Source organism: Triturus cristatus, chromosome 5_1 (genome assembly GCF_964204655.1).
Source record: "Triturus cristatus chromosome 5_1, aTriCri1.1, whole genome shotgun sequence".
Taxonomy (NCBI): Eukaryota; Metazoa; Chordata; class Amphibia; order Caudata; family Salamandridae; genus Triturus; species Triturus cristatus.
This window is the reverse complement of record NC_140587.1, coordinates 273793316-273817560: the sequence shown is the minus strand read 5'-3', so window position 1 is coordinate 273817560 and position 24245 is coordinate 273793316. Positions and strand designations below refer to the sequence as shown.

At 50.2% G+C, this 24245-nt stretch overlaps 1 protein-coding gene across 4 annotated transcripts in view; it reads right to left on the bottom strand.

Annotated features, from left to right (window-relative positions):
* ASAP1 (ArfGAP with SH3 domain, ankyrin repeat and PH domain 1) overlaps positions 1 to 24245 on the bottom strand; it is a 1875051-nt gene that overhangs the window by 1251550 nt on the left and 599256 nt on the right. For all 4 annotated transcript variants that reach the window (XM_085604920.1, XM_085604922.1, XM_085604921.1 and 1 more), the window contains one exon: positions 3302 to 3431. In XM_085604920.1, coding sequence (XP_085461046.1) covers positions 3302 to 3431 — 130 coding nt within the window. The remainder of the gene's footprint in view (positions 1 to 3301; positions 3432 to 24245) is intronic.

Below are 24245 nucleotides of genomic sequence, written 5' to 3'. Positions count from 1 at the left end.
TGAGTACTGTGCCTGGTTCTAAGACAAGCACAAAGTCAACGAGTAACAGGAGAGGAAGCTGGGTTGTGGAAGGTTAATGCATTCTGATGTAGTTTTATTTAAAAAGTTAAAGCTTCAACTCTTTCCTAAACTGCAGCAAAGTTGGGGCGATCCTGACTGATATGGGGATGTTGTTCCACATAATAGGTACATAGATGGAAAAGACTTGTCTTATTTTCATTTTTACACTTCTTTGTCTGCAGACTGACAGTCCTGGCTGTGGGTGTGGCAAAAGACCACTAGAGGTTGGTAAGCCTGTTTAAAAGATGAGTGGAGGTGCTCTATGAGACTGCTTTGTAAATGATGGAGCTAGTTTTGATGATGTGTGGGCCGGCAAGGGGAGCCAATGGAATTCCATCAGGATGGAGGTGATGTGATCACATTTCTTCATGCCCTTGCTGAGACATGCTACAGCATGTAGGATGTCCCTAGGGGTGCCAGCATGCAGTCTGGGATGCCACAGAGAAGGGTATTACCACTACTCAGTAGTGAGAGAACAAGAGCTTAAACAGCAGTTATGAAGTCGCTTTCTGGAAGAAATGTTTTGACGTTATAAGAGGGAGCTGGTACCAGAATAGCTTTGTTTTTTTGCTTTGGAATTTATGTCTTGATGGCGAGGTTGCTGTTCAAGGTGAATTCAAGTGACTTGGCATTTGGTCAAAGTAAGAGTTCAAAGCAATCTTGGTTCACACCACTGAGTCAGGTCTGTACCTTAGCTTGCTTGCTTGTTCTTAGTAAATAGAGGAATTCTGTCTTGACTGTATTGAGCTTCAGGTAGGCATTGGACATCCAGGTCAGGATGATGTGCAAGCAGTGTGTGAAATGAAGAGGAGACTTTCAAGTAGAGTTGTGGGACACCAGCATTTTGGTGACTCCTGACACTTAACTGTGAGTAGAGCGCCACAAAAGCTTCATGAAACGGCTGAAGATGACAAGAGACAGTATGGAACCAGGGGGGGCTCCAGAGGTGTTAAGAGATCATTTGTGACCTGGTAGTACCCATGTGAACAAACTGATGTTAGTTAGAAAGGTAGGAGAACGATTGAAGGATATTGCCAATAAATCATATTTGAGAAATCAGGGTGAATGTGAGGGTGGGATTATTCCCCAAGATTTAAGGTGTCAGACTTCTGGACCAGGATGAGGTCACTACAGTGATTTTGGTTGGCAGCTAAGAGTGGCTGTGTGGAGGAGTGATTGGTTATGGGAGGAGTTATAGCCAAAAGCAAGAGAAGGAAGACATCCCATTGTTTTTTACAAGTAGATCATGTCTTCCCTTCTTCCAGGCACAGCTGTCATTTAAGATATTACGGTCACGCTGTTAATGCTAAATAAATAAATACAAGAACAAAACGGCAAGAACATGGCTTTTATCAGGTTTAAACTTATTTTCTTGTTAAATTATCCTGGGGCAGCAGAGCCATATGAGATTTTGCCTGCCTCAAAGTTCTGAAATGAATGCCTTTACATTGCAAGCAACTGCCATAATCTCAAGCAACAAGAAACTAGAAGTCCTCTGTGCTGATATCCCTAAAAATACCCTGAACACATTTTTAACAACGGAGTCATGTTCAATCAGTAAAAGAATAAAGAATATGAAGGAAAAAATGGTAAGGAAGAAACCTACTCACTGGAAACCGAAAAATCATCCTGAAAAAATATCAATGGCCGAAAACAAGAGTATCTGTGTTCACAGAATCTCTCTGGTTTGAGCAGGAACATGTGCTGAGGCACTACGTGTGTGTATTTTTTTCACATTTTCAATACCATTTTTAGGCTAAATATTTAGAAGTCTTATGGAATCCTGATGCCACTGCCGTAACAGACTGGATGATGTGGACCTTCTAGTTTATAATTCATTATGTTTTGTTTGAGATGAACGGAAGCATTTATCGAAATTTTGGTTTATTTTTTCATGCTTTTTACATCACAATGTGTCTTTAGGGAATCAACACTTCTTCATTCTTTGCAAAAGTTACCTAGTTGAATGTGCTGGAAAAGAAATTCTTGACTGACAACTTGCTTGGTAAAAATATTTTTTGCACTGTGGAGTACATGTAGCAAATTACTTGCACAGTTTGATTTATTTGTAACATTGTGAAACTGAAAAACAGAAGAGGTTTTTTTTTTACCAAAATTGCTCAAATACAGTATACACACAAATAAGCATCTTTATCTAATGGATTTAGACCCAGATCTCAGACTAGGGGTGAGTGTCTGACATTGTTCAGCATCCATCCATCAATTGCTCTTTTTGCATTTGATTGGTATGCTCAGACGTGGATCCCGTGCTCGCCATGCCACTAGATTCAAGCTATCCTGGCTGATATGGGGTGATACCCTGAAATCGGTCTTAGGATGCTTGTTTCCCAACCAGAGAAGACCTGTCAGCTCAGGCTGGACTGTTCCCATGAGTACGAGGGTCAAGACTGATTTGCATCTATACAACACGAAAGAAGGGTTAAGGCACTACTGTCCCGCACTTGTGGACAAAATATTAGGAAAGTACATATGTTAGTGGAGGTGCAACGAACCCGGAGTACAACCCTTCTATACTCCTAAATGAAAAACATTTTCCAAAACAAACTATACAATTGGTGGTTCAGCACACAAAAACAGGCATTGCAGAGTACACTTGCTTTATGCATAAGTTCTTGTACAGAATATATAGCACTAATAATCATGACAATTTATGAAGCGGACACCACCTTTGGTCCTATGGAGGAGCACACGTACTCCAATTTTTAATACTTGACAAGTGGACATGCTCATGAAAACAATGTTGTCAAACTTAGACGAATAGTGACTTTGATGTACTATTTAGAGCCCTGAAGAAGTCCTTGTTGGACGAAAAGCGTTGGCTGTTGTTCACTGGTGTGTTTTCTAAAGACTCACTGAAAGAAGAAATCTTCTCTATATGGATTTTTTGTGATTCAGCAACAAATTGTCATGATTATTGGTGCTATAAATTCTATACAAGAACTTATGCATGAAGCAAGTGTACTCTACAATACCTTTTTTTGAGTGCTGAACCACCAATTGTATAGACTGATTTGCATATGGTTGGGTCCAAACTGGAATGACGTGGGGAGCAAAAAAAACGATGAATGATGGAAGCACCTTTAACACTGGCACTGACTTCAAGAGCTTACCAGAAGAATGCTGCCAATATCATCACTACCACTACCCAACTTCAATGTATATCAGTGGGGTGAGAAGTAATGCAGAAATAAAGAAAAACCTTTTTTTATTGATTTCTTACTTCACACATCTGGAGTTGAAACAACCTCCTTTCTTTCTCCATCTCTTCTGCAATCTCCGCTCCTGTTATTTCTGTGCGTATCATTCCATGTTGTTTTGCATGCTCTCTTTTTTCTTTTTCAATTTTGGTACTGAAATATTTAAAGTAGAAAATATTTACTTAAAAAATAACTGGAATGGTCACAAGTTTGACAGAACACATGTATTTAAGTCTGACATTAAAAAAACAAATCACTGGTGTTAAAAGACAATACTGACTAAACAAAACTAGCACGTTTCAGCAACACAAAATCTTTCAGAAATTCACAGGACTTCGCACCCCCAGAGAGTCAGCCTTCACCTTGCAATGCACTCTACATGGAGACTTAAGGAGTACATCCTGCATGACCTGGTCATTCACAGAGAGACTGAAAACAAGATTTGCAAATACATAGCGGATACTGTCATGCAGGCTCTAGGATATGTTCAATGCAGTTCTTAGGGATTTCTGTGTATCAGTGGCAGCCCATCTGAAACGTGTAAAGGCTGAGAGTAGGGATAGCCAGAAATATAAGCACAAGCGAATCGCGATGAATAAAAAATGGTCGAAAATGCAGACACACTGTTCCCAGGTATGCACCTTAGACCTTGAAGTGGAATATGCTCACATTAGAACTTTAGAATTATTACTCTTCTTGTAGCAAGCCATGCAATATCCTTATATCTTACTAAAGGCAAAAAATGACTGGGGTAAGAGTGTGAGAATTTAAGGGAGTGCTGCTAGAACACAGTACGATATCAACTGCCGTGAGATTTTTCTCAGGATATTTACAATGAAGAACCAGTGTCGTCCTCAACACCCAGGCCTACATGCACATACACAGCTCATCCAAGTAGTACCTACTGGCTTCTCACACAGAGAGAAGTAATAAGCACCATTAAGGGCCTCCGAATGGGTAAATGCCTTTGCCCAAACAGTACTCTACTACATGTTAAAATACGTTTTGAAGATTCCTGGCACCCGATCTGAGGGAAACGTTTGAATGAATTTGAGAGACTGAAACTGACAGGCACCATGCTGTTCAACAAAGTAAGCTGGAGATATGACCTAACTAACACTCAGCATAGGGTTTGGCCCACATTTTTCAAATGGCTTCTTAAGAGATACCAATCCCTCAGGGCCTACATTAGGGTCAATAGTAGAAACTTGATAGCCATGCCATTAAACAGAGCACGCTCCAGTGTTGCCCTATTTCACCCCTCTTTTTCGCTCCGAGCATTAAAGAGACAAAGACATCTCTAAGGTAATGCGATTATGATCTCTGAGATGGACCTACTGACGTCTGTATCCAGTCTGTTGATTAAAGGTTTTAAAATGGATTTTACCAAGGCTAAAGCTTTATTGTTATACCCGCCATAATGACAGCGTAAGAATCTGCGCAAGCTGGTCCCTATGCAAATGGACTCCAAGGCAGGTAACGACATGAGCACTCAAATAGCATGGTTTAAGTGCCACCACAGAGGAGTCGAGGCTTGTGCTCCTTGCTCATCACTAAAGTGATTATCGCTGTATTGGAAAACACAGACAAATGCCTGAAATTCAACTCTTATGCCTCCCCATTTTTAACCACATAAAACAGCTCGTAGCTTACCCAGAATTAAAAGTGAATTAGTTCAATTTCTAGAAAGACTTCAGATGAGAATACCAGGCCCAGAATCACTCCAATGGCAATAAAACGGGTCGCCTGCTCAGGAGAATGGTCCACTCTGCCATCTTGCACTCAGACATCATGGTGGTTTGTTGAGACAATGAGCAAATTGTACAGTGTCAATCTGGCATCAAGGAGTCATTAGATAAGCATTACCAGCTGTTGTACACATAGCACTAAGTATGATCGGCTGCACTGCCACGGTTGTCCTTAGAATCACAAATTTCTCTTGATGTTAAACTGACTAGAAGGTCACTCTCTACAGGCAAGGCGCCGGGTAGCACTGGACTCCTCCTGGATTACTATAAGGTGTTTAACGGCGGGATAGCTGGTCAGCTCCTGATGATTGCCAAGCGGCCTTTGAGGGCGGGAACGTCCCCTACTACAAGGGAAGCTAACATAGTGGTATTGCTGAAAGCAGATTGGGACACTTTAGACATGGGGTTATAACATTTTAGGGAAAACTGTGGCAAACAGGACGCTCACATTATTGACGCACTTGATTCACCAGGACCAAAGTCTGTTTGTCCCAGGTAGGAGCATTACCTCCACGGTTCGCAGATTGTTCCATATTATAAGTGCTGCCCAGTCTAGCTGGAACAGAGCAACAGCAGCCTACATTGACTTAGAGAAGACTTTTGAGACGCTGGACTGGGAATTTCAGAGGCAGGTCCTGCGGCAGATGTGTTTTGGTGAAAACATTACCAAATAGTTAATACTTTTATCCTCCCTACCTACATACCGTACCATAAAAGGCGGGATGGTGTTTAAGATCTGGCCAGTTCAGCGCCAACAAGACAGGGGTCTCCCCATTGATTTTTGCATTGGCAATGGAGCCGATGCCTAGCCGCTTAAGACTAGAGGGGGAATGGGTGGGTATACAGATCAATAGGCACACTCACGTCACCTCACTTTATGCAGACAATATCCTGCTATACCTGAGATATTGTGCTGAGGGACAGCCAACAACAAACAAATGGACGGAATGCTGACAATGCATACATTCTCCCCCAGTCAAGAGATCTGGGTTAAATCCATCGTTCTTTTGCCCACTACGCCACCCCAGTTCAGACATAGCCATATGCAAATCAGTCTTGACCCTGTGCCTCATGGGAACAGTCCAGCCCGAACTGCCAAGCCATGTCTTCCCTGGACCGGAATCAAGCATCCTAGGACCGGTTTCTGGCTATCAGCCGTCACCAGCCAGGATAGCTTGACTCCAGTGGCGTAGTGAGCATGGGTCCCAGACTGATTTGCATATGGCCATGTCTGAACTGGGGTGGCAGAGTGGGCTAAAGAACGGTGGTGGATTAAACCCAGATCAGTTGACTGGGGGTGAGTGCTTGCAATGTTCAATACTCCGTCCATCATTTCCTTTGGTTTTGCTTTGTTCGCCATAAGTTGGCAGGGTATGCTCAGACGTGAGTCCCTTGCTCACTTTGCTACTGGATTCAAGCAAGCCTGGCTGAAGACGGCTGAAATGCCAGAAACCGGTCCTAGGAAGCTTGTTTACGGTCCAGGGAAGACATGGCTTGGCAGTTCGGGCTGGACTGTTCCCATGAGGCACAGGGTCAGACTGATTTGCATATGGCCATGTCTGAACTGGGGTGGCAGAGTGGGCTAAAGAACGGTGGTGGATTAAACCCAGATCAGTTGACTGCGGGTGAGTGCTTGCAATGTTCAATACTCCGTCCATCATTTCCTTTGGTTTTGCTTTGTTCGCCATAAGTTGGCAGGGTATGCTCAGACGTGAGTCCCTTGCTCACTTTGCCACTGGATTCAAGCAAGTCTGGCTGAAGACGGCTGAAATGCCAGAAACCGGTCCTAGGAAGCTTGTTTCCGGTCCAGGGAAGACATGGCTTGGCAGTGCGGGCTGGACTGTTCCCATGAGGCACAGGGTCAGACTGATTTGCATATGGCCATGTCTGAACTGGGGTGGCAGAGTGGGCTAAAGAACGGTGGTGGATTAAACCCAGATCAGTTGACTGGGGGTGAGTGCTTGCAATGTTCAATACTCCGTCCATCATTTCCTTTGGTTTTGCTTTGTTCGCCATAAGTTGGCAGGGTATGCTCAGACGTGAGTCCCTTGCTCACTTTGCCACTGGATTCAAGCAAGCCTGGCTGAAGACGGCTGAAATGCCAGAAACCGGTCCTGGAAGCTTGTTTCCGGTCCAGGGAAGACATGGCTTGGCAGTTCGGGCTGGACTGTTCCCATGAGGCACAGGGTCAGACTGATTTGAATATGGCCATGTCTGAACTGGGGTGGCAGAGTGGGCTAAAGAACGGTGGTGGATTAAACCCAGATCAGTTGACTGGGGGTGAATGCTTGCAATGTTCAATACTCCGTCCATCATTTCCTTTGGTTTTGCTTTGAGGGACAGCCAAAGCTGCTAGATTGATAGCATAGGTTCGGAGACGTATCTTGCCTCCAGATTACTGTACCTAAGTTGTGCCTTTTTCTATTGACAGAGAGGAGCGGAAAATACAAAACCTCAAAGATGTAATACAAGGAAACCTAGGCCAGGCGATAACTGCAGCCAGATCATCAGTAAATATTTGGTGCACGTTGCCTTGGTCAGTAATGGGGTGGGTGACTCTGGCCGAGATCGTGTTATTTCATAGAAAATTCCACTTTGTTACAAATATCCCCCTACAACACGTGACACCTCTTATCCATATTGTTGACATAACTGTTGAGGAGTGCTGGTAGGAGGTGTGTTTCCCTGGAGAAATTGTATTTACCCCTCGACTAGGGCAGATTGGGTGTACCTGACTTCAAGCCGTACTACATGGCTGCTCAGCTCTAGTCTAACAAAGGGAGATACTTAGAGGGCATCAAGGTCTAGCATACATGCTCCAAATAATCTAATACATGTATGTGGGGTATGCAGTTCCTAAAGAAGAATGAGTGTCTATGTGGGTCAACGACTATTCTGTAGGGTACGCAGTGGGCGTGACCCTGCAAGAATCAAATGCCCAAACACACCTGGATAGGTGTCATGCTTCATCATAGGACGTTTGCTCCTAGTTGGGCTGGTGCTGCAATGCCAGACGGGCACCCTCAATGGGGGCTCTTTGCCGGGGACCTTCTTTTTTGCTGAAGTGCGGAGGTGGGGGCTTGAGGAGTAGATTGGTGTTGAGGTGTGAAGGTGTGAGGTTAAAAATAGGGAAAGGTGTACTTGCATTGCAGCACCGGCCTGACGAGGAGCAAACGCTATATGATGAAGCTTGACAACTATCCAGATGTGTGAGGGCATTTGATTCTTGCAGGGTCACGCTTGTTGTGTACCCAACAAAATAGTTGTTGACCCACATAGACAGTCATTCTTCTTTAGGAACTGCATACCACACATACATTGCTCAGCTCTAGTGCCTGCTAGGGTGATTTGACCCAGCAGTTTCCTTAGAAGCCACTAGTGTGTAAAGAATTATGCCCTTTAGACATCTTGTATTATATTCTGAACTTGTTAATATGAACCAGGGTCGCCTCGACTCTACTGCACACAACTATATAGATCTGGAACCACTCCTTGCAACAGAAGGTGAATTGGACCGTGGTTACCACTTTGGGTGCTGCACTGGTTTAGTGGCATAGCAGAAATAGCAAACAGAATCATCTGTTGGGGGTGACAACAGTGTGTACTCTATATGACTCAAGAGCTCTCCAGGCGTTGCAGGAATTGAATGCAGCATATGAATTGCCATTAGGCCAGTTTTGGTGATTGCAGCACCGAGCAGGGTGATCAAAAACACAGGATATCGGGGGTGCAGAACCAGTGGTGTGTTGTTGGAGGGTATATTGGTGCTGAGCAGGTGGGAGTTTAGCCAAGCTAGTGCTAAGATAGTGCATAATGCAAAAACAACAATTGATGGACAGAATGCAGAACAATGTCATACATTCACCCCAGTACAGAGATCTGGGCCTAAATCCATCTTTTTTTTGCTCACCATGCCATTCCAGTTTGAACCCAGCCATATGCAAATCAGTCTTGACCCTGTGCCCAATGGGAACAGTCCAGCCCAAACTGCCAGGCCAGGTCCTCCCTGGACTGGAAACAAGCATCCTAGGACCGGTTTCAGGCTTTCAGCCCTTATTAGCCAGGATAGCTTGACTCCAGTGGCACCGAGAGCACGGGACCCACGTCTGGGCATACCCGTCCCACTCGGGGTGACAAATGCAAAAACAGTAATTGATGGACAGAATGCAGAACAATGTCATACATTCACCCCAGTACAGAGATCTGGGCCTAAATCCATCGTATTTTTTGCTCACCATGCCATTCCAGTTAGAATCCAGCCATATGCAAATCAGTCTTGACCCTGTGCACAATGGGAACAGTCCAGCCCAAACTGCCAAGCCAGGTCCTCCCTGGACTGGAAACAAGCATCCTAGGACCGGTTTCGGGCTTTCGCCCCTCTTCAGCCATACAAGTGCAGAACCCTGGACTCTGATGGGGTAAGTAAGTGTGTCAAAAGCTGCGGAGAGGTCCAGGAGGATGAGGGTCACCGTGTTTTCTCTGTCTCGGATCATGCAGATGCGGTTTGTGGTGTCAATGAGGGCAGTGTCCGTGCTGTAGTTGGGTCTGAATTCAGACTAAGGGATGTTGAGGAGTTGATGGTAAATGAGGTCATTGTTGCGTGGTTTTCTATAATACCTTGGCTGGGTACGGAAGGAGGAAGATCAGACTGCAAATGGCGAGATTTGAGGGGGTCGGCGGAGGGTTTCTTCAGTAGAAGCAGGACTGTTGCACGTTTCGAAGCAGCTGAGAAGGGCTCAGACAGAATGGAGGTATTCAGAAGAGATGTGAGCATGAAGCTTTCAGCGTTGGTTTATTGCATGAGATTGGGAGTCGAATAGCAAGGTCTATTTAGTTTGCTTGATGTTCCTATATATGGTTGTGATTTTGTTGCTTAAGACAATCAGTGGTCTGTGTAGGTGGGCGGAGTGAATTCTATGACTTGGATGCTGTCGAAAGAGGTGAAAATAGAATCTTGGAGGTGTCTGTTGGCATGGGTAGGTCCTTTAACCTGTTAGGTGAGGCCCAGGTTTCCAAGGTTTTCGAGGAGAGTTTTTGACAAAGGTCTTCCAGGTGGAAGTTCAAATCTCCGAGGATAATGGATAGTGCTGGGTGGGTGGTGGCTGGTATGTTTGAGTGTGAGAGAGTGGGCTGTGGGTGCAGTCAGTGTGGGAGCGGGATGAGGTGGGTGAGTGTATGAAGTCGTGCGTCCCTGAGCATGGTCTTGTGCAGCAGCAGCCCAGTGAGAGGTGGCTAGTGTTGAGGGTGTGGAGTAGAGAAGTGGGGTAACGTAGGTAGGGAGCAGGATCAGGGTTCCAGGCATGGATGGGTGCAGACGAGCTTGCCTTTGGCACTGCAACCATCATTAAGCAGGTGCAGGGGAGGAGGGCATGAGTTGATTGGTGGGCTGTGATGGGCATGGGAAGTGGGAGAGCGGGTAAACTATGTAAGATGTACAAATCTTTAAAAAATTGCGGAAGAATGTTGAAGAATGAATATTGACGAAGCTTGTGTGAAAATGAAAAAGCACACATTTAGAAAAAGCACAGTATTTATAGACCAGTAACCATTAGCTTTACGAGTGAACAATTCTTAAAGAAAAAAGAAAAAAAAAAAACAATGTCCAAGGTGTGCCCGTCACCGCAATCCTGTGCCACACGTCGCCTCAAATGCGTGTTACTGAGGTGTCTGATATCCACATTACATCCACTGTCAGGCACTGGTACACGCGTGTTACTGTGATGTCTAATATCCAGAGTAAATCGACTGTCAGGCACTGGTACATTACCCCAAAAGTTCAATTTCTCCAAAATGAAGGGCGGGGCAGAAGCGCACTGGGCTCTACCAACTGAGCATGCGGTTGGCAGAAGGAAATTGAAGACTGTTTGGAGAATACAAGGTACTCCGTGGCCCGTGAGCATACACAGCCTCCAACCCCAAGATGACAGCACGCAGACGACGCAGCGCTGGATGGCTCCAGGCACATCGGTGCTGGATAGATTCAGAAAGCATTGTGATCGTTGAAAATGTCGCCGAGCACATCCACGCGATCCGGAAAAGCTGGTAAGTGTGCGCGCACTCAGGACAGAATGTGCCTCTATTTTTACACTGCAACGCAGCGCTTCAACTGCTATTAATCTAAGAAACCAATAACAAATAAAAGTGGAAAAATTGTCTCACCAACAAAGTCTTGCTCCATCTGCCAGTAACTGGAAATTAATCCAGACATGTGTAAAAACATTCCCTGTTGCTAGTAAACAAACCAAGTCGAAAAAGATACTAAAACAGCACAATGACACTGTGAAAAGAACGCACTGAAAAGTTAAACCAGACATATGATAAAAGCACACTGACCCAAAAATCAGACAGGTAAGCAGAGTAAAACATGACCCAGTAAGTGCTATTGAGATTACACCAGACTGGTGTAGTTTGCCATGAAGGATACGTCCATAATCCTTGTGAGCACTTCACGCTTGTGCCAGGGTCAGGCAGTATGATGACGAAGAGCAGGAGAAAGTGCTTTAAGATCACATAGAAAGTGCACTGTAGACAGTGCTTAGGATCACAGAAACTGCCAAAGAAGCAGGAACTCCCAATACATTATACCAATGAAGTGAAGTACAAGCAGGCTGGGGCTGTTCGATGGAAAGGACACTGGTGGGGCTGACACGCCTTGTATTTTAGACTGGAGGTTTTCTACTAAGTTTCTGTAGTTTTCCTTTTGAGATTTGTCGTTACAGAGTCCTTTATAAAACACGCAGAGTTTTGTTTCAAGAGGCGTCGCCAAAAATCTGTAGTAATGTCAGTTGCCAGTGTGTAAATTTATGTAGATTTACTGAGTTAAGTTACAGGCAGTTGAGTTGTAGAGATGCAGCCCCACCAGGAGCAGTCTGCCTGCTGCTCATCCCATACTCCAACTGTCACACTCAAGCATCTAGGCCCACATACATTCAATTCAAGACCATCACACCAACATTCCATGCATCATATTCACACTGGCTGAGCATCTAGGGAGAAAGTAACAGACAGTAACCAGATAAATATAAATATAATACAGGGTACAACACATTGAAAAAGAGATATGACAAACAAAGGGCACAGAAAAAAGCAACTAAGCAAAAAGGCAAAAAGCAGAGCAAAGTGACTAAAACAAAAGGCTCAAAACAGAGGGTACAAAACAGACAAAAGAGGCTTGCAATAAGATACAGAAAACGGCGCCCAAACTCACAAAGCAAAGATGCATAAAACAAAGCAAATAGTCACAAACCAAAGGACACAAAACAGATCAAGATGTCAGATAGTGATGAGAGAAAAGAGAAATTGCAAGAATGCCAAGGCTGGAACAACTTGAGGAGCAAGAGAGAGAAAGATGGATAGAGCAAGCAGGAGAGGAAAGCGGTGGGAGCCTCAAGGTGCTGGAACTGGGCCCGAAAGGGGCATGCATGGACAGAGGTGCGGGCACAAGTAAGTTCTAGGGGATAGGAGTGGTACGTGCTTAATGGCTGGTCCGCACTGAGGTCACCATTAAGGTGGTGTTGAGAGAAGCACAGGGCTGTGAGGGGCATGGGAAGGGGGAAAGCGGAAAAGGGGTAACAAGGGCTGGAGGAGAGGGAAAGATCAGGAAAATTAAGGGCAGCACCACAGAGAAAAAGCACAGAACACGACGTGGTGGACATGGTGGTGGTGGACATGGTGGTGGTGGATGTGTTGATGGTGGACGTGTTGATGGTGGATGTGGTGGTGGTGGAGGATGTGGTGGAAGATGTGGTGGAAGATGTGGTGGTGGTGGAGGATGTGGTGGTAGAGGATGTGGTGGTAGAGGATGTGGTGGTGGTGGTGGACGTGGTGGTGGTGGACGTGGTGGTGGTGGTGGACGTGGTGGTGGTGGACGTGGTGGTGGTGGACGTGGTGGTGGTGGTGGTGGAGGACGTGGTGGTGGAGGACGTGGTGGTGGAGGACGTGGTGGTGGAGGACGTGGTGGTGGAGGACGTGGTGGTGGAGGACGTGGTGTTGGTGGACGCGGTCGTGTTGGTGGACGCGGTCGTGGTGGTGGACGCAGTCGTGGTGGTTGTGGACGCAGTCGTGGTGGTGGACGTGGTGGTGGTGGACGTGGTGGTGGTGGACGTGGTGGTGGTGGTGGACGTGGTGGTGGTGGACGTGGTGGTGGACGTGGTGGTGGACGTGGTGGTGGATGCGGTGGATGGTGGTAGAGGACGTTGTGGTGGTGGTGAATGTGGTGGTGGTGGATGTGGTGGTGGTGGACGTGGTGGTGGATGGTGGTAGAGGACGTTGTGGTGGATGTGGTGGTGGTGGACATGGTGGTGGTGGACGTGGTGGTGGTGGTGGACGTGGTGGTGGTGGACGTGGTAGTGGACGAGGTGCTGGTGGAAGAGGTGGTGGATATGGTGGAGGGAGTGGTGATGGTGGACATGGTGGTGAACGTGGTGGTGGACGTGGTAGGTGTGGTGGTGGTGGACGTGGTGAACGTGGTGGTGGTGGACGTGGAGGTGGTGGACGTGGAGGTGGATGCAATGGATGGTGGTAGAGGACGTTGTGGACATGGTGGTTGATGCGGTGGTGGTGGACGTGGTGGTGGTGGACGCGGTGGCGGTGGACGTGGTGGTGGTGAGTCGGAGGTGGGAGTGGATGTGGTGGTGGGCGTGCTGGTGGACGTGATGGATGTGGTGGTGGACATGGTGGTGGACGTGGTGGTGGAAGTGGACGTGGTGGTGGACGTGGTGGTGGACGTGGTGGTGGTGGACGTGGTGGTAGTGGATGAGGTGGTGGTGGACGAGGTGGTGGTGGTGGACGTGTTGGTGGTGGTGGACGTGGTGGAGGTGGTGGACGTGGTGGAGGTGGTGGACGTGGTGGAGGTGGTGGACGTGGTGGAGGTGGTGGACGTGGTGGTGGACGTGGTGGTGGTAGACGTGGTGGTGGTGGACGTGGTGGTGGTGGACGTGGTGGTGGATGCGGTGGATGGTGGTAGAGGACGTTGTGGTGGTGGTGAATGAGGTGGTGGTGGATGTGGTGGTGGACGTGGTGGTGGATGCGGTGGATGGTGGTAGAGGACGTTGTGGTGGACGTGGTGGTGGTGGATGTGGTGGTGGACGAGGTGGTGGAGGGAGTGGTGATGGTGGACGTGGTAGGTGTGGTGGTGGTGGACGTGGTGGTGGTGGATGTGGTGGTGGTGGATGTGGTGGTGGACGAGGTGGTGGAGGGAGTGGTGATGGTGGACGTGGTAGGTGTGGTGGTGGTGGACGGGGTGAACGTGGTGGTGGTGGTGGATGTGGAGGTGGTGGACGTGGTGGTGGATGCAATGGATGGTGGTAGAGGACGTTGTGGACGTGGTGGTGGAGGACGTGGTGGTGGTGGACGTGTTGGTGGTGGTGGACGTGTTGGTGGTGGTGGACGTGTTGGTGGTGGTGGACGTGGTGGTGGTGGACGTGGTGGTGGTGGACGTGGTGGTGGACGTGGTGGTGGACGTGATGGTGGATGCGGTGGATGGTGGTAGAGGACGTTGTGGTGGTGGATGTGGTGGTGGTGGATGTGGTGGTGGATGCAGTGGATGGTGGTAGAGGACGTTGTGGTGGACGTGGTGGTGGTGGACATGGTGGTGGTGGACGTGGTGGTGGTGGACGTGGTAGTGGACAAGGTGCTGGTGGAGGAGGTGGTGGATGTGGTGGAGGGAATGGTGATGGTGAATGTGGTGGTGGACGTGGTAGGTGTGGTGGTGGTGGACGTGGTGAACGTGGTGGTGGTGGACGTGGAGGTGGTGAACGTGGTGGTGGATGCAATGGTTGGTGGTAGAGGACGTTGTGGACGTGGTGGTTGATGCGATGGTGGTGGACGCAGTGGTGGTGGACGCGGTGGTGGTGGACGCGGTGGCGGTGGACGCGGTGGTGGTGGAGGCGGAGGTGGGGGTGGATGTGGTGGTGGGCGTGCTGGTGGACGTGATGGTGGACGTGGTGGTGGTGGTGGACATGGTGGTGGTGGTGGACGTGGTGGTGGAAGTGGACGTGGTGGTGGACGTGGTGGTGGACGTGGTGGTGGTGGACGTGGTGGTGGACGTGGTGGTGGTGGTGGACGAGGTGGTGGTGGTGGACGAGGTGGTGGTGGTGGACGAGGTGGTGGTGGTGGACGTGGTGGTGGTGGTGGCTGTGGTGGAGGTGGTGGAGGTGGTGGACGTGGTGGAGGTGGTGGACGTGGTGGAGGTGGTGGTAGAGGACGTTGTGGTGGTGGTGGACGTGGTGGTGGTGGACGTGGTGGTGGTGGACATGGTGGTAGATGCGGTGGATGGTGGTAGAGGACGTTGTGGTGGTGGTGAATGAGGTGGTGGTGGATGAGGTGGTGGACGTGGTGGTGGATGCGGTGGATGGTGGTAGAGGACGTTGTGGTGGACGTGGTGGTGGTGGACGTGGTGGTGGTGGATGTGGTGGTGGACGAGGTGGTGGAGAGAGTGGTGATGGTGGACGTGGTAGGTGTGGTGGTGGTGGACGTGGTGGTGGTGGACGTGGTGGTGGTGGATGTGGTGGTGGACGAGGTGGTGGAGGGAGTGGTGATGGTGGACGTGGTAGGTGTGGTGGTGGTGGACGTGGTGAACGTGGTGGTGGATGTGGAGGTGGTGGACGTGGTGGTGGATGCAATGGATGGTGGTAGAGGACGTTGTGGACGTGGTGGTGGAGGACGTGGTGGTGGTGGACGTGTTGGTGGTGGTGGACGTGTTGGTGGTGGTGGACGTGGTGGTGGTGGTGGACGTGGTGGTGGTGGTGGACGTGGTGGTGGTGGACGTGGTGGTGGTGGATGTGGTGGTGGACGTGGTGGTGGATGCGGTGGATGGTGGTAGAGGACGTTGTGGTGGTGGATGTGGTGGTGGTGGTGGATGCAGTGGATGGTGGTAGAGGACGTTGTGGTGGACGTGGTGGTGGTGGACATGGTGGTGGTGGACATGGTGGTGGTGGACATGGTGGTGGTGGACGTGGTAGTGGACAAGGTGCTGGTGGAGGAGGTGGTGATGTGGTGGAGGGAGTGGTGATGGTGAATGTGGTGGTGGACGTGGTAGGTGTGGTGGTGGTGGACGTGGTGGTGGTGGACGTGGAGGTGGTGAACGTGGTGGTGGATGCAATGGTTGGTGGTAGAGGACGTTGTGGACGTGGTGGTTGATGCGATGGTGGTGGACGCAGTGGTGGTGGACGCGGTGGTGGTGGACGCGGTGGCGGTGGAGGTGGAGGCGGAGGTGGGGGTGGATGTGGTGGTGGGCGTGCTGGTGGACGTGATGGTGGACGTGGTGGTGGTGGACATGGTGGTGGTGGTGGACGTGATGGAGGAAGTGGACGTGGTGGTGGAAGTGGACGTGGTGGTGGTGGACGTGGTGGTGGTGGACGAGGTGGTGGTGGTGGTGGACGAGGTGGTGGTGGTGGACGTGTTGGTGGTGGTGGACGTGTTGGTGGTGGACGTGGTGGATGTGTTGGTGGTGGTGGACGTGTTGGTGGACGTGGTGGTGATGGTGGACATGGTGGTGGTGGTGGACGTGGTGGTGGTGGATGTGGTGGTGGTGGACGTGGTGGTGGTGGACGTGGTGGTGGATGTGGTGGATGGTGATAGAGGACGTTGTGGTGGTGGTGAATGAGGTGGTGGTGGACGTGGTGGTGGATGCGGTGGATGGTGGTAGAGGACGTTGTGGTGGACGTGGTGGTGGTGGACATGGTGGTGGTGGACATGGTGGTGATGGTGGACGTGGTGGTGGAAGTGGACGTGGTGGTGGAAGTGGATGTGGTGGTGGTGGACGTGGTGGTGGTGGACGAGGTGGTGGTGGTGGTGGACGAGGTGGTGGTGGTGGACGTGTTGGTGGTGGTGGACGTGTTGGTGGTGGACGTGGTGGACGTGGTGGAGGTGGTGGATGTGTTGGTGGTGGTGGACATGTTGGTGGACGTGGTGGTGATGGTGGACATGGTGGTGGTGGTGGACGTGGTGGTGGTGGATGTGGTGGTGGTGGACGTGGTGGTGGTGGACGTGGTGGTGGATGGTGGTAGAGGACGTTGTGGTGGTGGTGAATGAGGTGGTGGTGGACGTGGTGGTGGATGCGGTGGATGGTGGTAGAGGACGTTGTGGTGGACGTGGTGGTGGTGGACATGGTGGTGGTGGACGTGGTGGTGGTGGACGTGGTGGTGGTGGACGTGGTGGTGGTGGACGTGGTGGTGGTGGACGAGGTGGTGGTGGAGGAGGTGGAGGAGGTGGTGGAGGAGGTGGTGGAGGGAGTGGTGATGGTGGACATGGTGGTGGACGTGGTAGGTGTGGTGGTGGTGGACGTGGTGAACGTGGTGGTGGTGGACGTGGAGGTGGTGGACGCGGTGGCGGTGGACGTGGTGGCGGTGGACGTGGTGGTGGCGGAGGTGGGGTGGACGTGGTGGTGGGCGTGCTGGTGGAAGTGATGGTGGACGTGATGGACGTGGTGGTGATGGACATGGTGGTGGTGGACGTGGTGGTGGAAGTGGACGTGGTGGTGGAAGTGGACGTGGTGGTGGTGGACGTGGTGGTGGTGGACGTGGTGGAGGTGGTGGACGTGGTGGAGGTGGTGGACGTGGTGGAGGTGGTGGATGCAATGGATGGTGGTAGAGGACGTTGTGGACGTGGTGGTTGATGCGGTGGTGGTGGACTTAGTGGTGGTGGACGCGGTGGTGGTGGACGTGGTGGTGGTGGACGCGGTGGCGGTGGACGTGGTGGAGGCGGAGGTGGGGTGGACGTGGTGGTGGGCGTGCTGGTGAAAGTGATGGTGGACGTGATGGACGTGGTGGTGACGGACATGGTGGTGGTGGACGTGGTGGTGGAAGTGGACGTGGTGGTGGACGTGGTGGTGGTGGACGTGGTGGTGGACGAGGTGGTGGTGGGACGTGTTGGTGGTGGACGTGTTGGTGGTGGTGGACGTGGTGGAGGTGGTGGACGTGGTAGAGGTGATGGACGTGGTGGTGGACGTGGTGGTGGATGCGGTGGTGGATGCGGTGGATGGTGGTAGCGGACATTGTGGTGGTGGTGGATGTGGTGGTGGTGGACGTGGTGGTGGATGCGGTGGATGGTGGCAGAGGACATTGTGGTGGACGTGGTGGTGGTGGACGTGATGGACGTGGTGAACGTGGTGGTGGTGGATGTGGAGGTGGTGGACGTGGTGGTGGATGCAATGGATGGTGGTAGAGGACGTTGTGGACATGGTGGTGGACATGGTGGTGGTGGATGTGGTGGACATGGTGGTGGTGGATGTGGTGGTGGCGGACGCGGTGGTGGTGAACGTGGTGGTGGTGGACGTGGTGGAGGTGGTGGTGGTGGATGTGGTGGTGGACGTGCTGGTGGGCGTACTGGTGGACGTGCTGGTGGGCGTGCTGGTGGACGTGATGGTGGACGTGATGGACGTGGTGGTGACGGACATGGTGGTGGTGGACATGGTGGTGGATGTGGTGGTGGAAGTGGACGTGGTGGTGGTGGTGGACGTGGTGGTGGTGGTGGACGTGGTGGTGGACGTGGTGGTGGTGGTGGATGTGGTGGTGGTGGACGTGGTGGTGGATGCGGTGGATGGTGGTAGAGGATGTTGTAGAGGACGTTGTGGTGGACGTTGTGGTGGACGTGGTGGAGGGAGTGGTGATGGTGGACATGGTGGTGAACGTGGTGGTGGACGTGGTGAACGTGGTGGTGGTGGACGTGGAGGTGGTGGACGTGGAGGTGGTGGACGTGGAGGTGGATGCAATGGATGGTGGTAGAGGATGTTGTGGACGTGGTGGTTGACGCGGTGGTGGTGGACGTGGTGATAGTGGATGTGGTGGTGGTGGACGTGGTGGTGGTGGACGCGGTGATGGTGGATGTGGTGGTGGTGGACGTGGTGGTGGTGGAAGCGGAGGTGGTGGTGGAAGCGGAGGTGGTGGTGGACGTGCTGGTGGGCGTGCTGGTGGACGTGATGGACGTGGTGGTGACGGACATGGTGGTGACGGACATGGTGGTGGTGGTGGACGTGGTGGTGGAAGAGGACGTGGTGGTGGTGGACGTGTTGGTGGTGGTGGACGTGTTGGTGGTGGACGTGGTGGACGTGGTGGTGGACATGGTGGTGGATGCGGTGGATGGTGGTAGAGGACATTGTGGTGGTGGTGGTGGATGTGGTGGTGGATGTGGTGGTGGTGGACGTGGTGGTGGATGCGGTGGATGGTGGTAGATGACGTTGTGGTGGACGTGGTGGTGGTGGACGTGGTGGTGGTGGACGTGGTGGTGGACGAGGTGGTGGACGAGGTGGTGGATGTGGTAAACGTGGTGGACGTGGTGATGGATGCAATGGATGGTGATAGCGGACGTTGTGGACGTGGTGGTTGACGCGGTGGTGGTGGACGCGGTGGTGGTGAACGTGGTGGTGGACGCGGTGGTGGTGGTGGATGTGGTGGACGTGCTGGTGGGCGTGATGGTGGACGTGAAGGACGTGGAGGTGACGGACATGGTGGTGGTGGACATGGTGGTGGTGGACAGGGATGTCGAGGATCAGGCGTGCGGAGACGTTCTGGATGCGTTGAAGCCATTTCAGGAGTTTGGCCGGGGCTCCTGCGTAGAGTGCGTTTCCGTAGTCCAGTCTACTGCTGACGAGGGCCTGGGTGACCGTCCTTCTTGTTTCGGTGGAGAGCCACTTGAAGATCCTGCGAAGCATGCAGAGTGTTGCTGCAGGAGGAGGAGACGGCGTTGACCTGCTTCGTCATGGAGAGGGTAGAGTCGAGGATGACCCCTAGGTTGCGTGCGTGGTCGGTGGGTGTTGGGGGTGTTCCTAGTGCAGTCGGCCACCAGGAGTCATCCCAGGCCGAGGGGGTGGATCCGAGGATGAGGACCTCCGTCTTGTCCGAGTTCAGCTTCAGTTGGCTGTTCCTCATCCAGTCGGCGACAGCCTTCATTCCTTCGTGGAGATTGGTTTTGGCGGTGTGGGGGTCCTTGGTGAGGGAGAGGATCAGCTGGGTGTCGTCGGCGTAAGAGATGATGTTGAGGTCGTACCGTAGTACGATGTGGGCGAGTGGTGCCATGTAGACGTTGAACAACGTTGGGCTGAGGGATGAGCCTTGTGGTATGCCACAGATGATCTCGGTGGCTTCGGAGCGGAAGGGTGGGGAGGCGGACGCTCCGTGTTCTGCCGGAGAGGAAGGAGGAGGTCCAGTCCAGGGCTTTCTCTTGGATTCCGGCGTCGTAGAGGCGTGTTCGTAGTGTGCGGTGGCAGACCCGTGTCGAAGGCGGTTGACAGGTCCAGGAGGATGAGGGCCGCGGTTTCTCCATTGTCTAGCAGGGACCTGATGTCATCGGTGGCAGCGATGAGGGCAGTTTCGGTGCTGTGGTTGCTGCGGAAACCGGACTGGGTCCAGGATGCTGTTCTCCTCGAGGAAGCTGGTCAGTTGTTTGTTGACGACTTTTTCGATCTTCGCTGGGAACGGGAGCAGGGAGATGGGCCGGAAGTTCTTGAGGTCCTTGGGGTCCGCCTTGGGTTTCTTGAGTAAGGCGTTGATCTCTGCGTGCTTCCAGCTCTCCGGGAAGGTCGCTGTCTTGAAGGAGATGTTGATGGTTTTCCGGAGATGGGGTGCGATGGTGCTGCTGGCTTTGTTGAAGATGTGGTGTGGGCAGGGGCCTTCCAGGGATCCAGAGTGGACGGTGCTCATGATCTTGATGGTGTCGTCGTCGTCGTTGATTTTGGTCCAGGAGATCAGGCGGTTGGTGCGGGTGGTGGTCGTGGGAGCGCCAGATAAAGTACTGACACTGCTTGAGTTATTCAATGCACTTTATGCCCTGCAGCTGGTAGTAGGAAGGTAACATGCAAACATAATTCAATTTATGTGATGGGACATTTTGGAGAGAGCGCCGTGCACGAGGGAAAACTTATAATGTGAAATTTTAGGGCTCAGTAGTGTCTGCCTTATATTGAGGCTATTGTTAACTGTCGTTACAAAGAAAATTGTAAGACGAATTGCTGTCTTTGTGCGACTTGCGACAAGAAAGAGAGAGAGAGCAAGAGATAGAGTGCGAGCGAAAGAGAGAGTGAGTGGGGGGGGGGGGAATGGAAAAAGAAACGCGGCCCGCTCTGTGTTTAATGACTGAATGACTAGTGCTGAAACTCAAACAAGCAGCAGCTGTTTTCAGGGACACTCGTGCTTGTGGTGGCATCTGCCTTGCGGGAGCGAGCAGCGGCCAATTCGCACACGCACCGCTGCTCGCTCCCGCAAGGTGGATGCCACCACAAGCACGAGTGTGCTTGAAAAGGAGCAGACCGATGGCTAAAGGCCCTCCTAGAGCAGCACATGCACGCTGCCTAGGCGTGACCTAAAAAACTATGGATGCCCTAAGCAATATGGAATAAAGATCTAGGGGAAGACTTGACAGATGATGAATGGGCTCGAGCATTAAGCCACGTCTGTCTTGTATCCCAGAATGCATGGCTCAAGCTATTAAAGTTCGATTATGTCCACCCGGCATACTTGATCCTGGCACCATTACAAGCTATGTCCTCGACTATGATATTAGTCTGTCCTAGCTGCGAATTCGGTGGTGCCACTTTCAGTCACATGGTTTTGTCAAGAGTTGTTATACGGCGATGGTGAACGGTAGTGACAATGCACGCCTCTTGAACTGGACAGGCAGGCAAGCATAGATGCACCGACTGTACAATTATACTATGCTTACTGGGACTTGTACCAAGGCCTAAAACCCGCCACAGAAAATTGACTCAGCAAACATTCTTGCAAAGAGGCTTATCTCAATGAGTTGAAGGTCTCCAGAGCCACCAGACCTTGCTAGAAGAAAAGAAGATCTTGAAAGGGTTGTATTGACTGAGATATCTAAAAGCAGTGGGAGGTCAGAGGGGTGTCCTGGCCGAACATGGCACTGAATCTGGAAGCCCCGCTGCAGGACATCAGCCCCAAATTAGACCATAAACCTCCATAGACAGTAGAGTTCTCCACCACAATGATGAGAAAGTTGCCCCACAAACATCGAGAGACTAATTATATATATATATATATATATTTTTTTATTTTTTTTTTTTTTATTTTTTTTTACTGTCCTGCATGCTGACAGCCACCACCCACGCAGTACCATTAAGAACATACCATTTGGGGAATTCATACGCCTCAAAAGGAATTGCTCCAAAGCACAAGACTATACCCAGGTAAAAACAGAAGCCACCAAAAGATTCAGGGAGAGAGGCTATAACAACGCAGACCTCTCCTTAGCTGATACTAAAGTCAAAGAGATTGACAGAAAAGATCTACTAATTGCTAAAAAAAACTACTGAATCAAATGAAAGCCAGGCCAGGATGATAACCAATTTTAATGAAAAATCTAGCCAGATCATGCAGATCTTCAAGAAAAATTGGCACATCTTACAAACAGACAACATCCTTAAAAGGAAGTTACCAGCACGCCCAGTAATCACTTACAAGCGTAGCCTATCTATTGGCGATTACCTTGTTCGTAGTCACTTTGATCCAGTCCCCAGAGTTAAAAACAGAATAGGCCTTACAGGATTTTATCCTTGTAACCACTGCAAAGCCTGCAAATTTAGCGAGAAAACAACAACATACTCAGGTAGACCCAATGACCCCAGACCTGTACGCAAGATGAAACTTTTCCTCAACTGCAACTCAGACTTTACTGTCTACTGCCTTACTTGCCCATGTGCCAAAAGATACATAGGAAGCACCATACATCCTACTAAAAAACGCATTTTGGAGCACATGCGGGCAATTTCTAACAAAGATCCAGCATACCCGGTTGCTCGACACTTTGAGCAATACCATCAGAGCAACCGTGATCTCTTAAAATTCTACTGTCTGGATCAAGTGGGCAAGTCGGAGAGGGGTGGCGACAGAATACGAAAACTTCGTATTATGGAGTCAACATACATAATAGATCTCCAAACAAAGGCCCCAATAGGGCTTAACAATGATGAGGAACTATGGGTCCACCTATGAGAGGGTGTAAACCCTAGGTCGGGACATTTAATATACCTGAGACACCCTCGCACTGGGTCTTTATTGTTACAAAATCTTATCATGATCACATATAATTGACACTTGTTGTTGTTTTGTTTCTAACGTTTCTTTTTCCACTTTGGTAACAGCACATATCTAAGTACTCTCTCTCAGCAGTTGGCTTTCTGCCCATTCAGGGCTTCATTAACACACAAGGACAGGTGACTAGGCAATCTGGAGGGAATGCCTGACCTTAGGGGGGCAGATTGACGAACTAAACATTAGACGAATTAAGTTCGATTATTTAGTAGAATTTCAGTCTTCTCACCCCCTAAGTTTGTAGATCAATTAATAACTATAAGGATTACACACCTTTTAAAACCTTAGTCAGTCCGAATACAATTTTAGAACATTATGTATCTAAAATCGTGCGTTTTCCCACCCCGAACAGCGCAACATATAAACATCCTATTATCACCTGTCATTTATGCTGTTGTCCAACTTGAAACTGTAATTTTAACCTGCACATAGGTTTTTTTTTTTCTTTTTATGAACGCTAGGCACTTTATTTGTTTGTATTTGCTACTAGAAGATGGCCGCCATGAATTTAGATACAATGTTGCTGCTAGCCCATCTTCTATGTTTGCGCATTCATTGTCATGTGACACTTTGTTGAAGTTTAAATGTGCCGTTTTAACATAATGGAAACTGACATTGAAAAAGCCAGTCGGCGAAACGCGTCTGTCAGCGTTTCGGGGGTAGAACGGGGGGGAACTTGTCGAATAAAGCATTTATGCTTTGAAAAACACTGTCCCTGGATTTTTGCTGGAGTGCTCTTCAAATTACACGTTTTTACGTGTTGGTTGTTTCATATATATATATATATATATATATATACACACACACACACACACACACACACACACACACACACACACATATATATATACCTATTGGGTCCCTGGTAGGCCCCACAATGTGGAGTAAAGGACAGGGAACACCACCCCGAAAGCTCAAGTAAAGGACTTAATAACATTCACTGGTGACAGTGGCTGGGAAGGCATAGAGGGAGTGGAGTTTGGAGAGGTTACTCATGTTTCTATTTCTTGTTGCTGTTTTAGTCAAGTTGCAAGGATCTATCAATAGGGAAATTAGTGTGACATTTGTAAAGATGTCAGGTAACTTTGGATGTGAATACACTTATAGATCCACATGCTTGAATAGAATAGTGAGCAGTACTCTGCCGCCTGAAAAGGCCGTATCAACGTTGCACT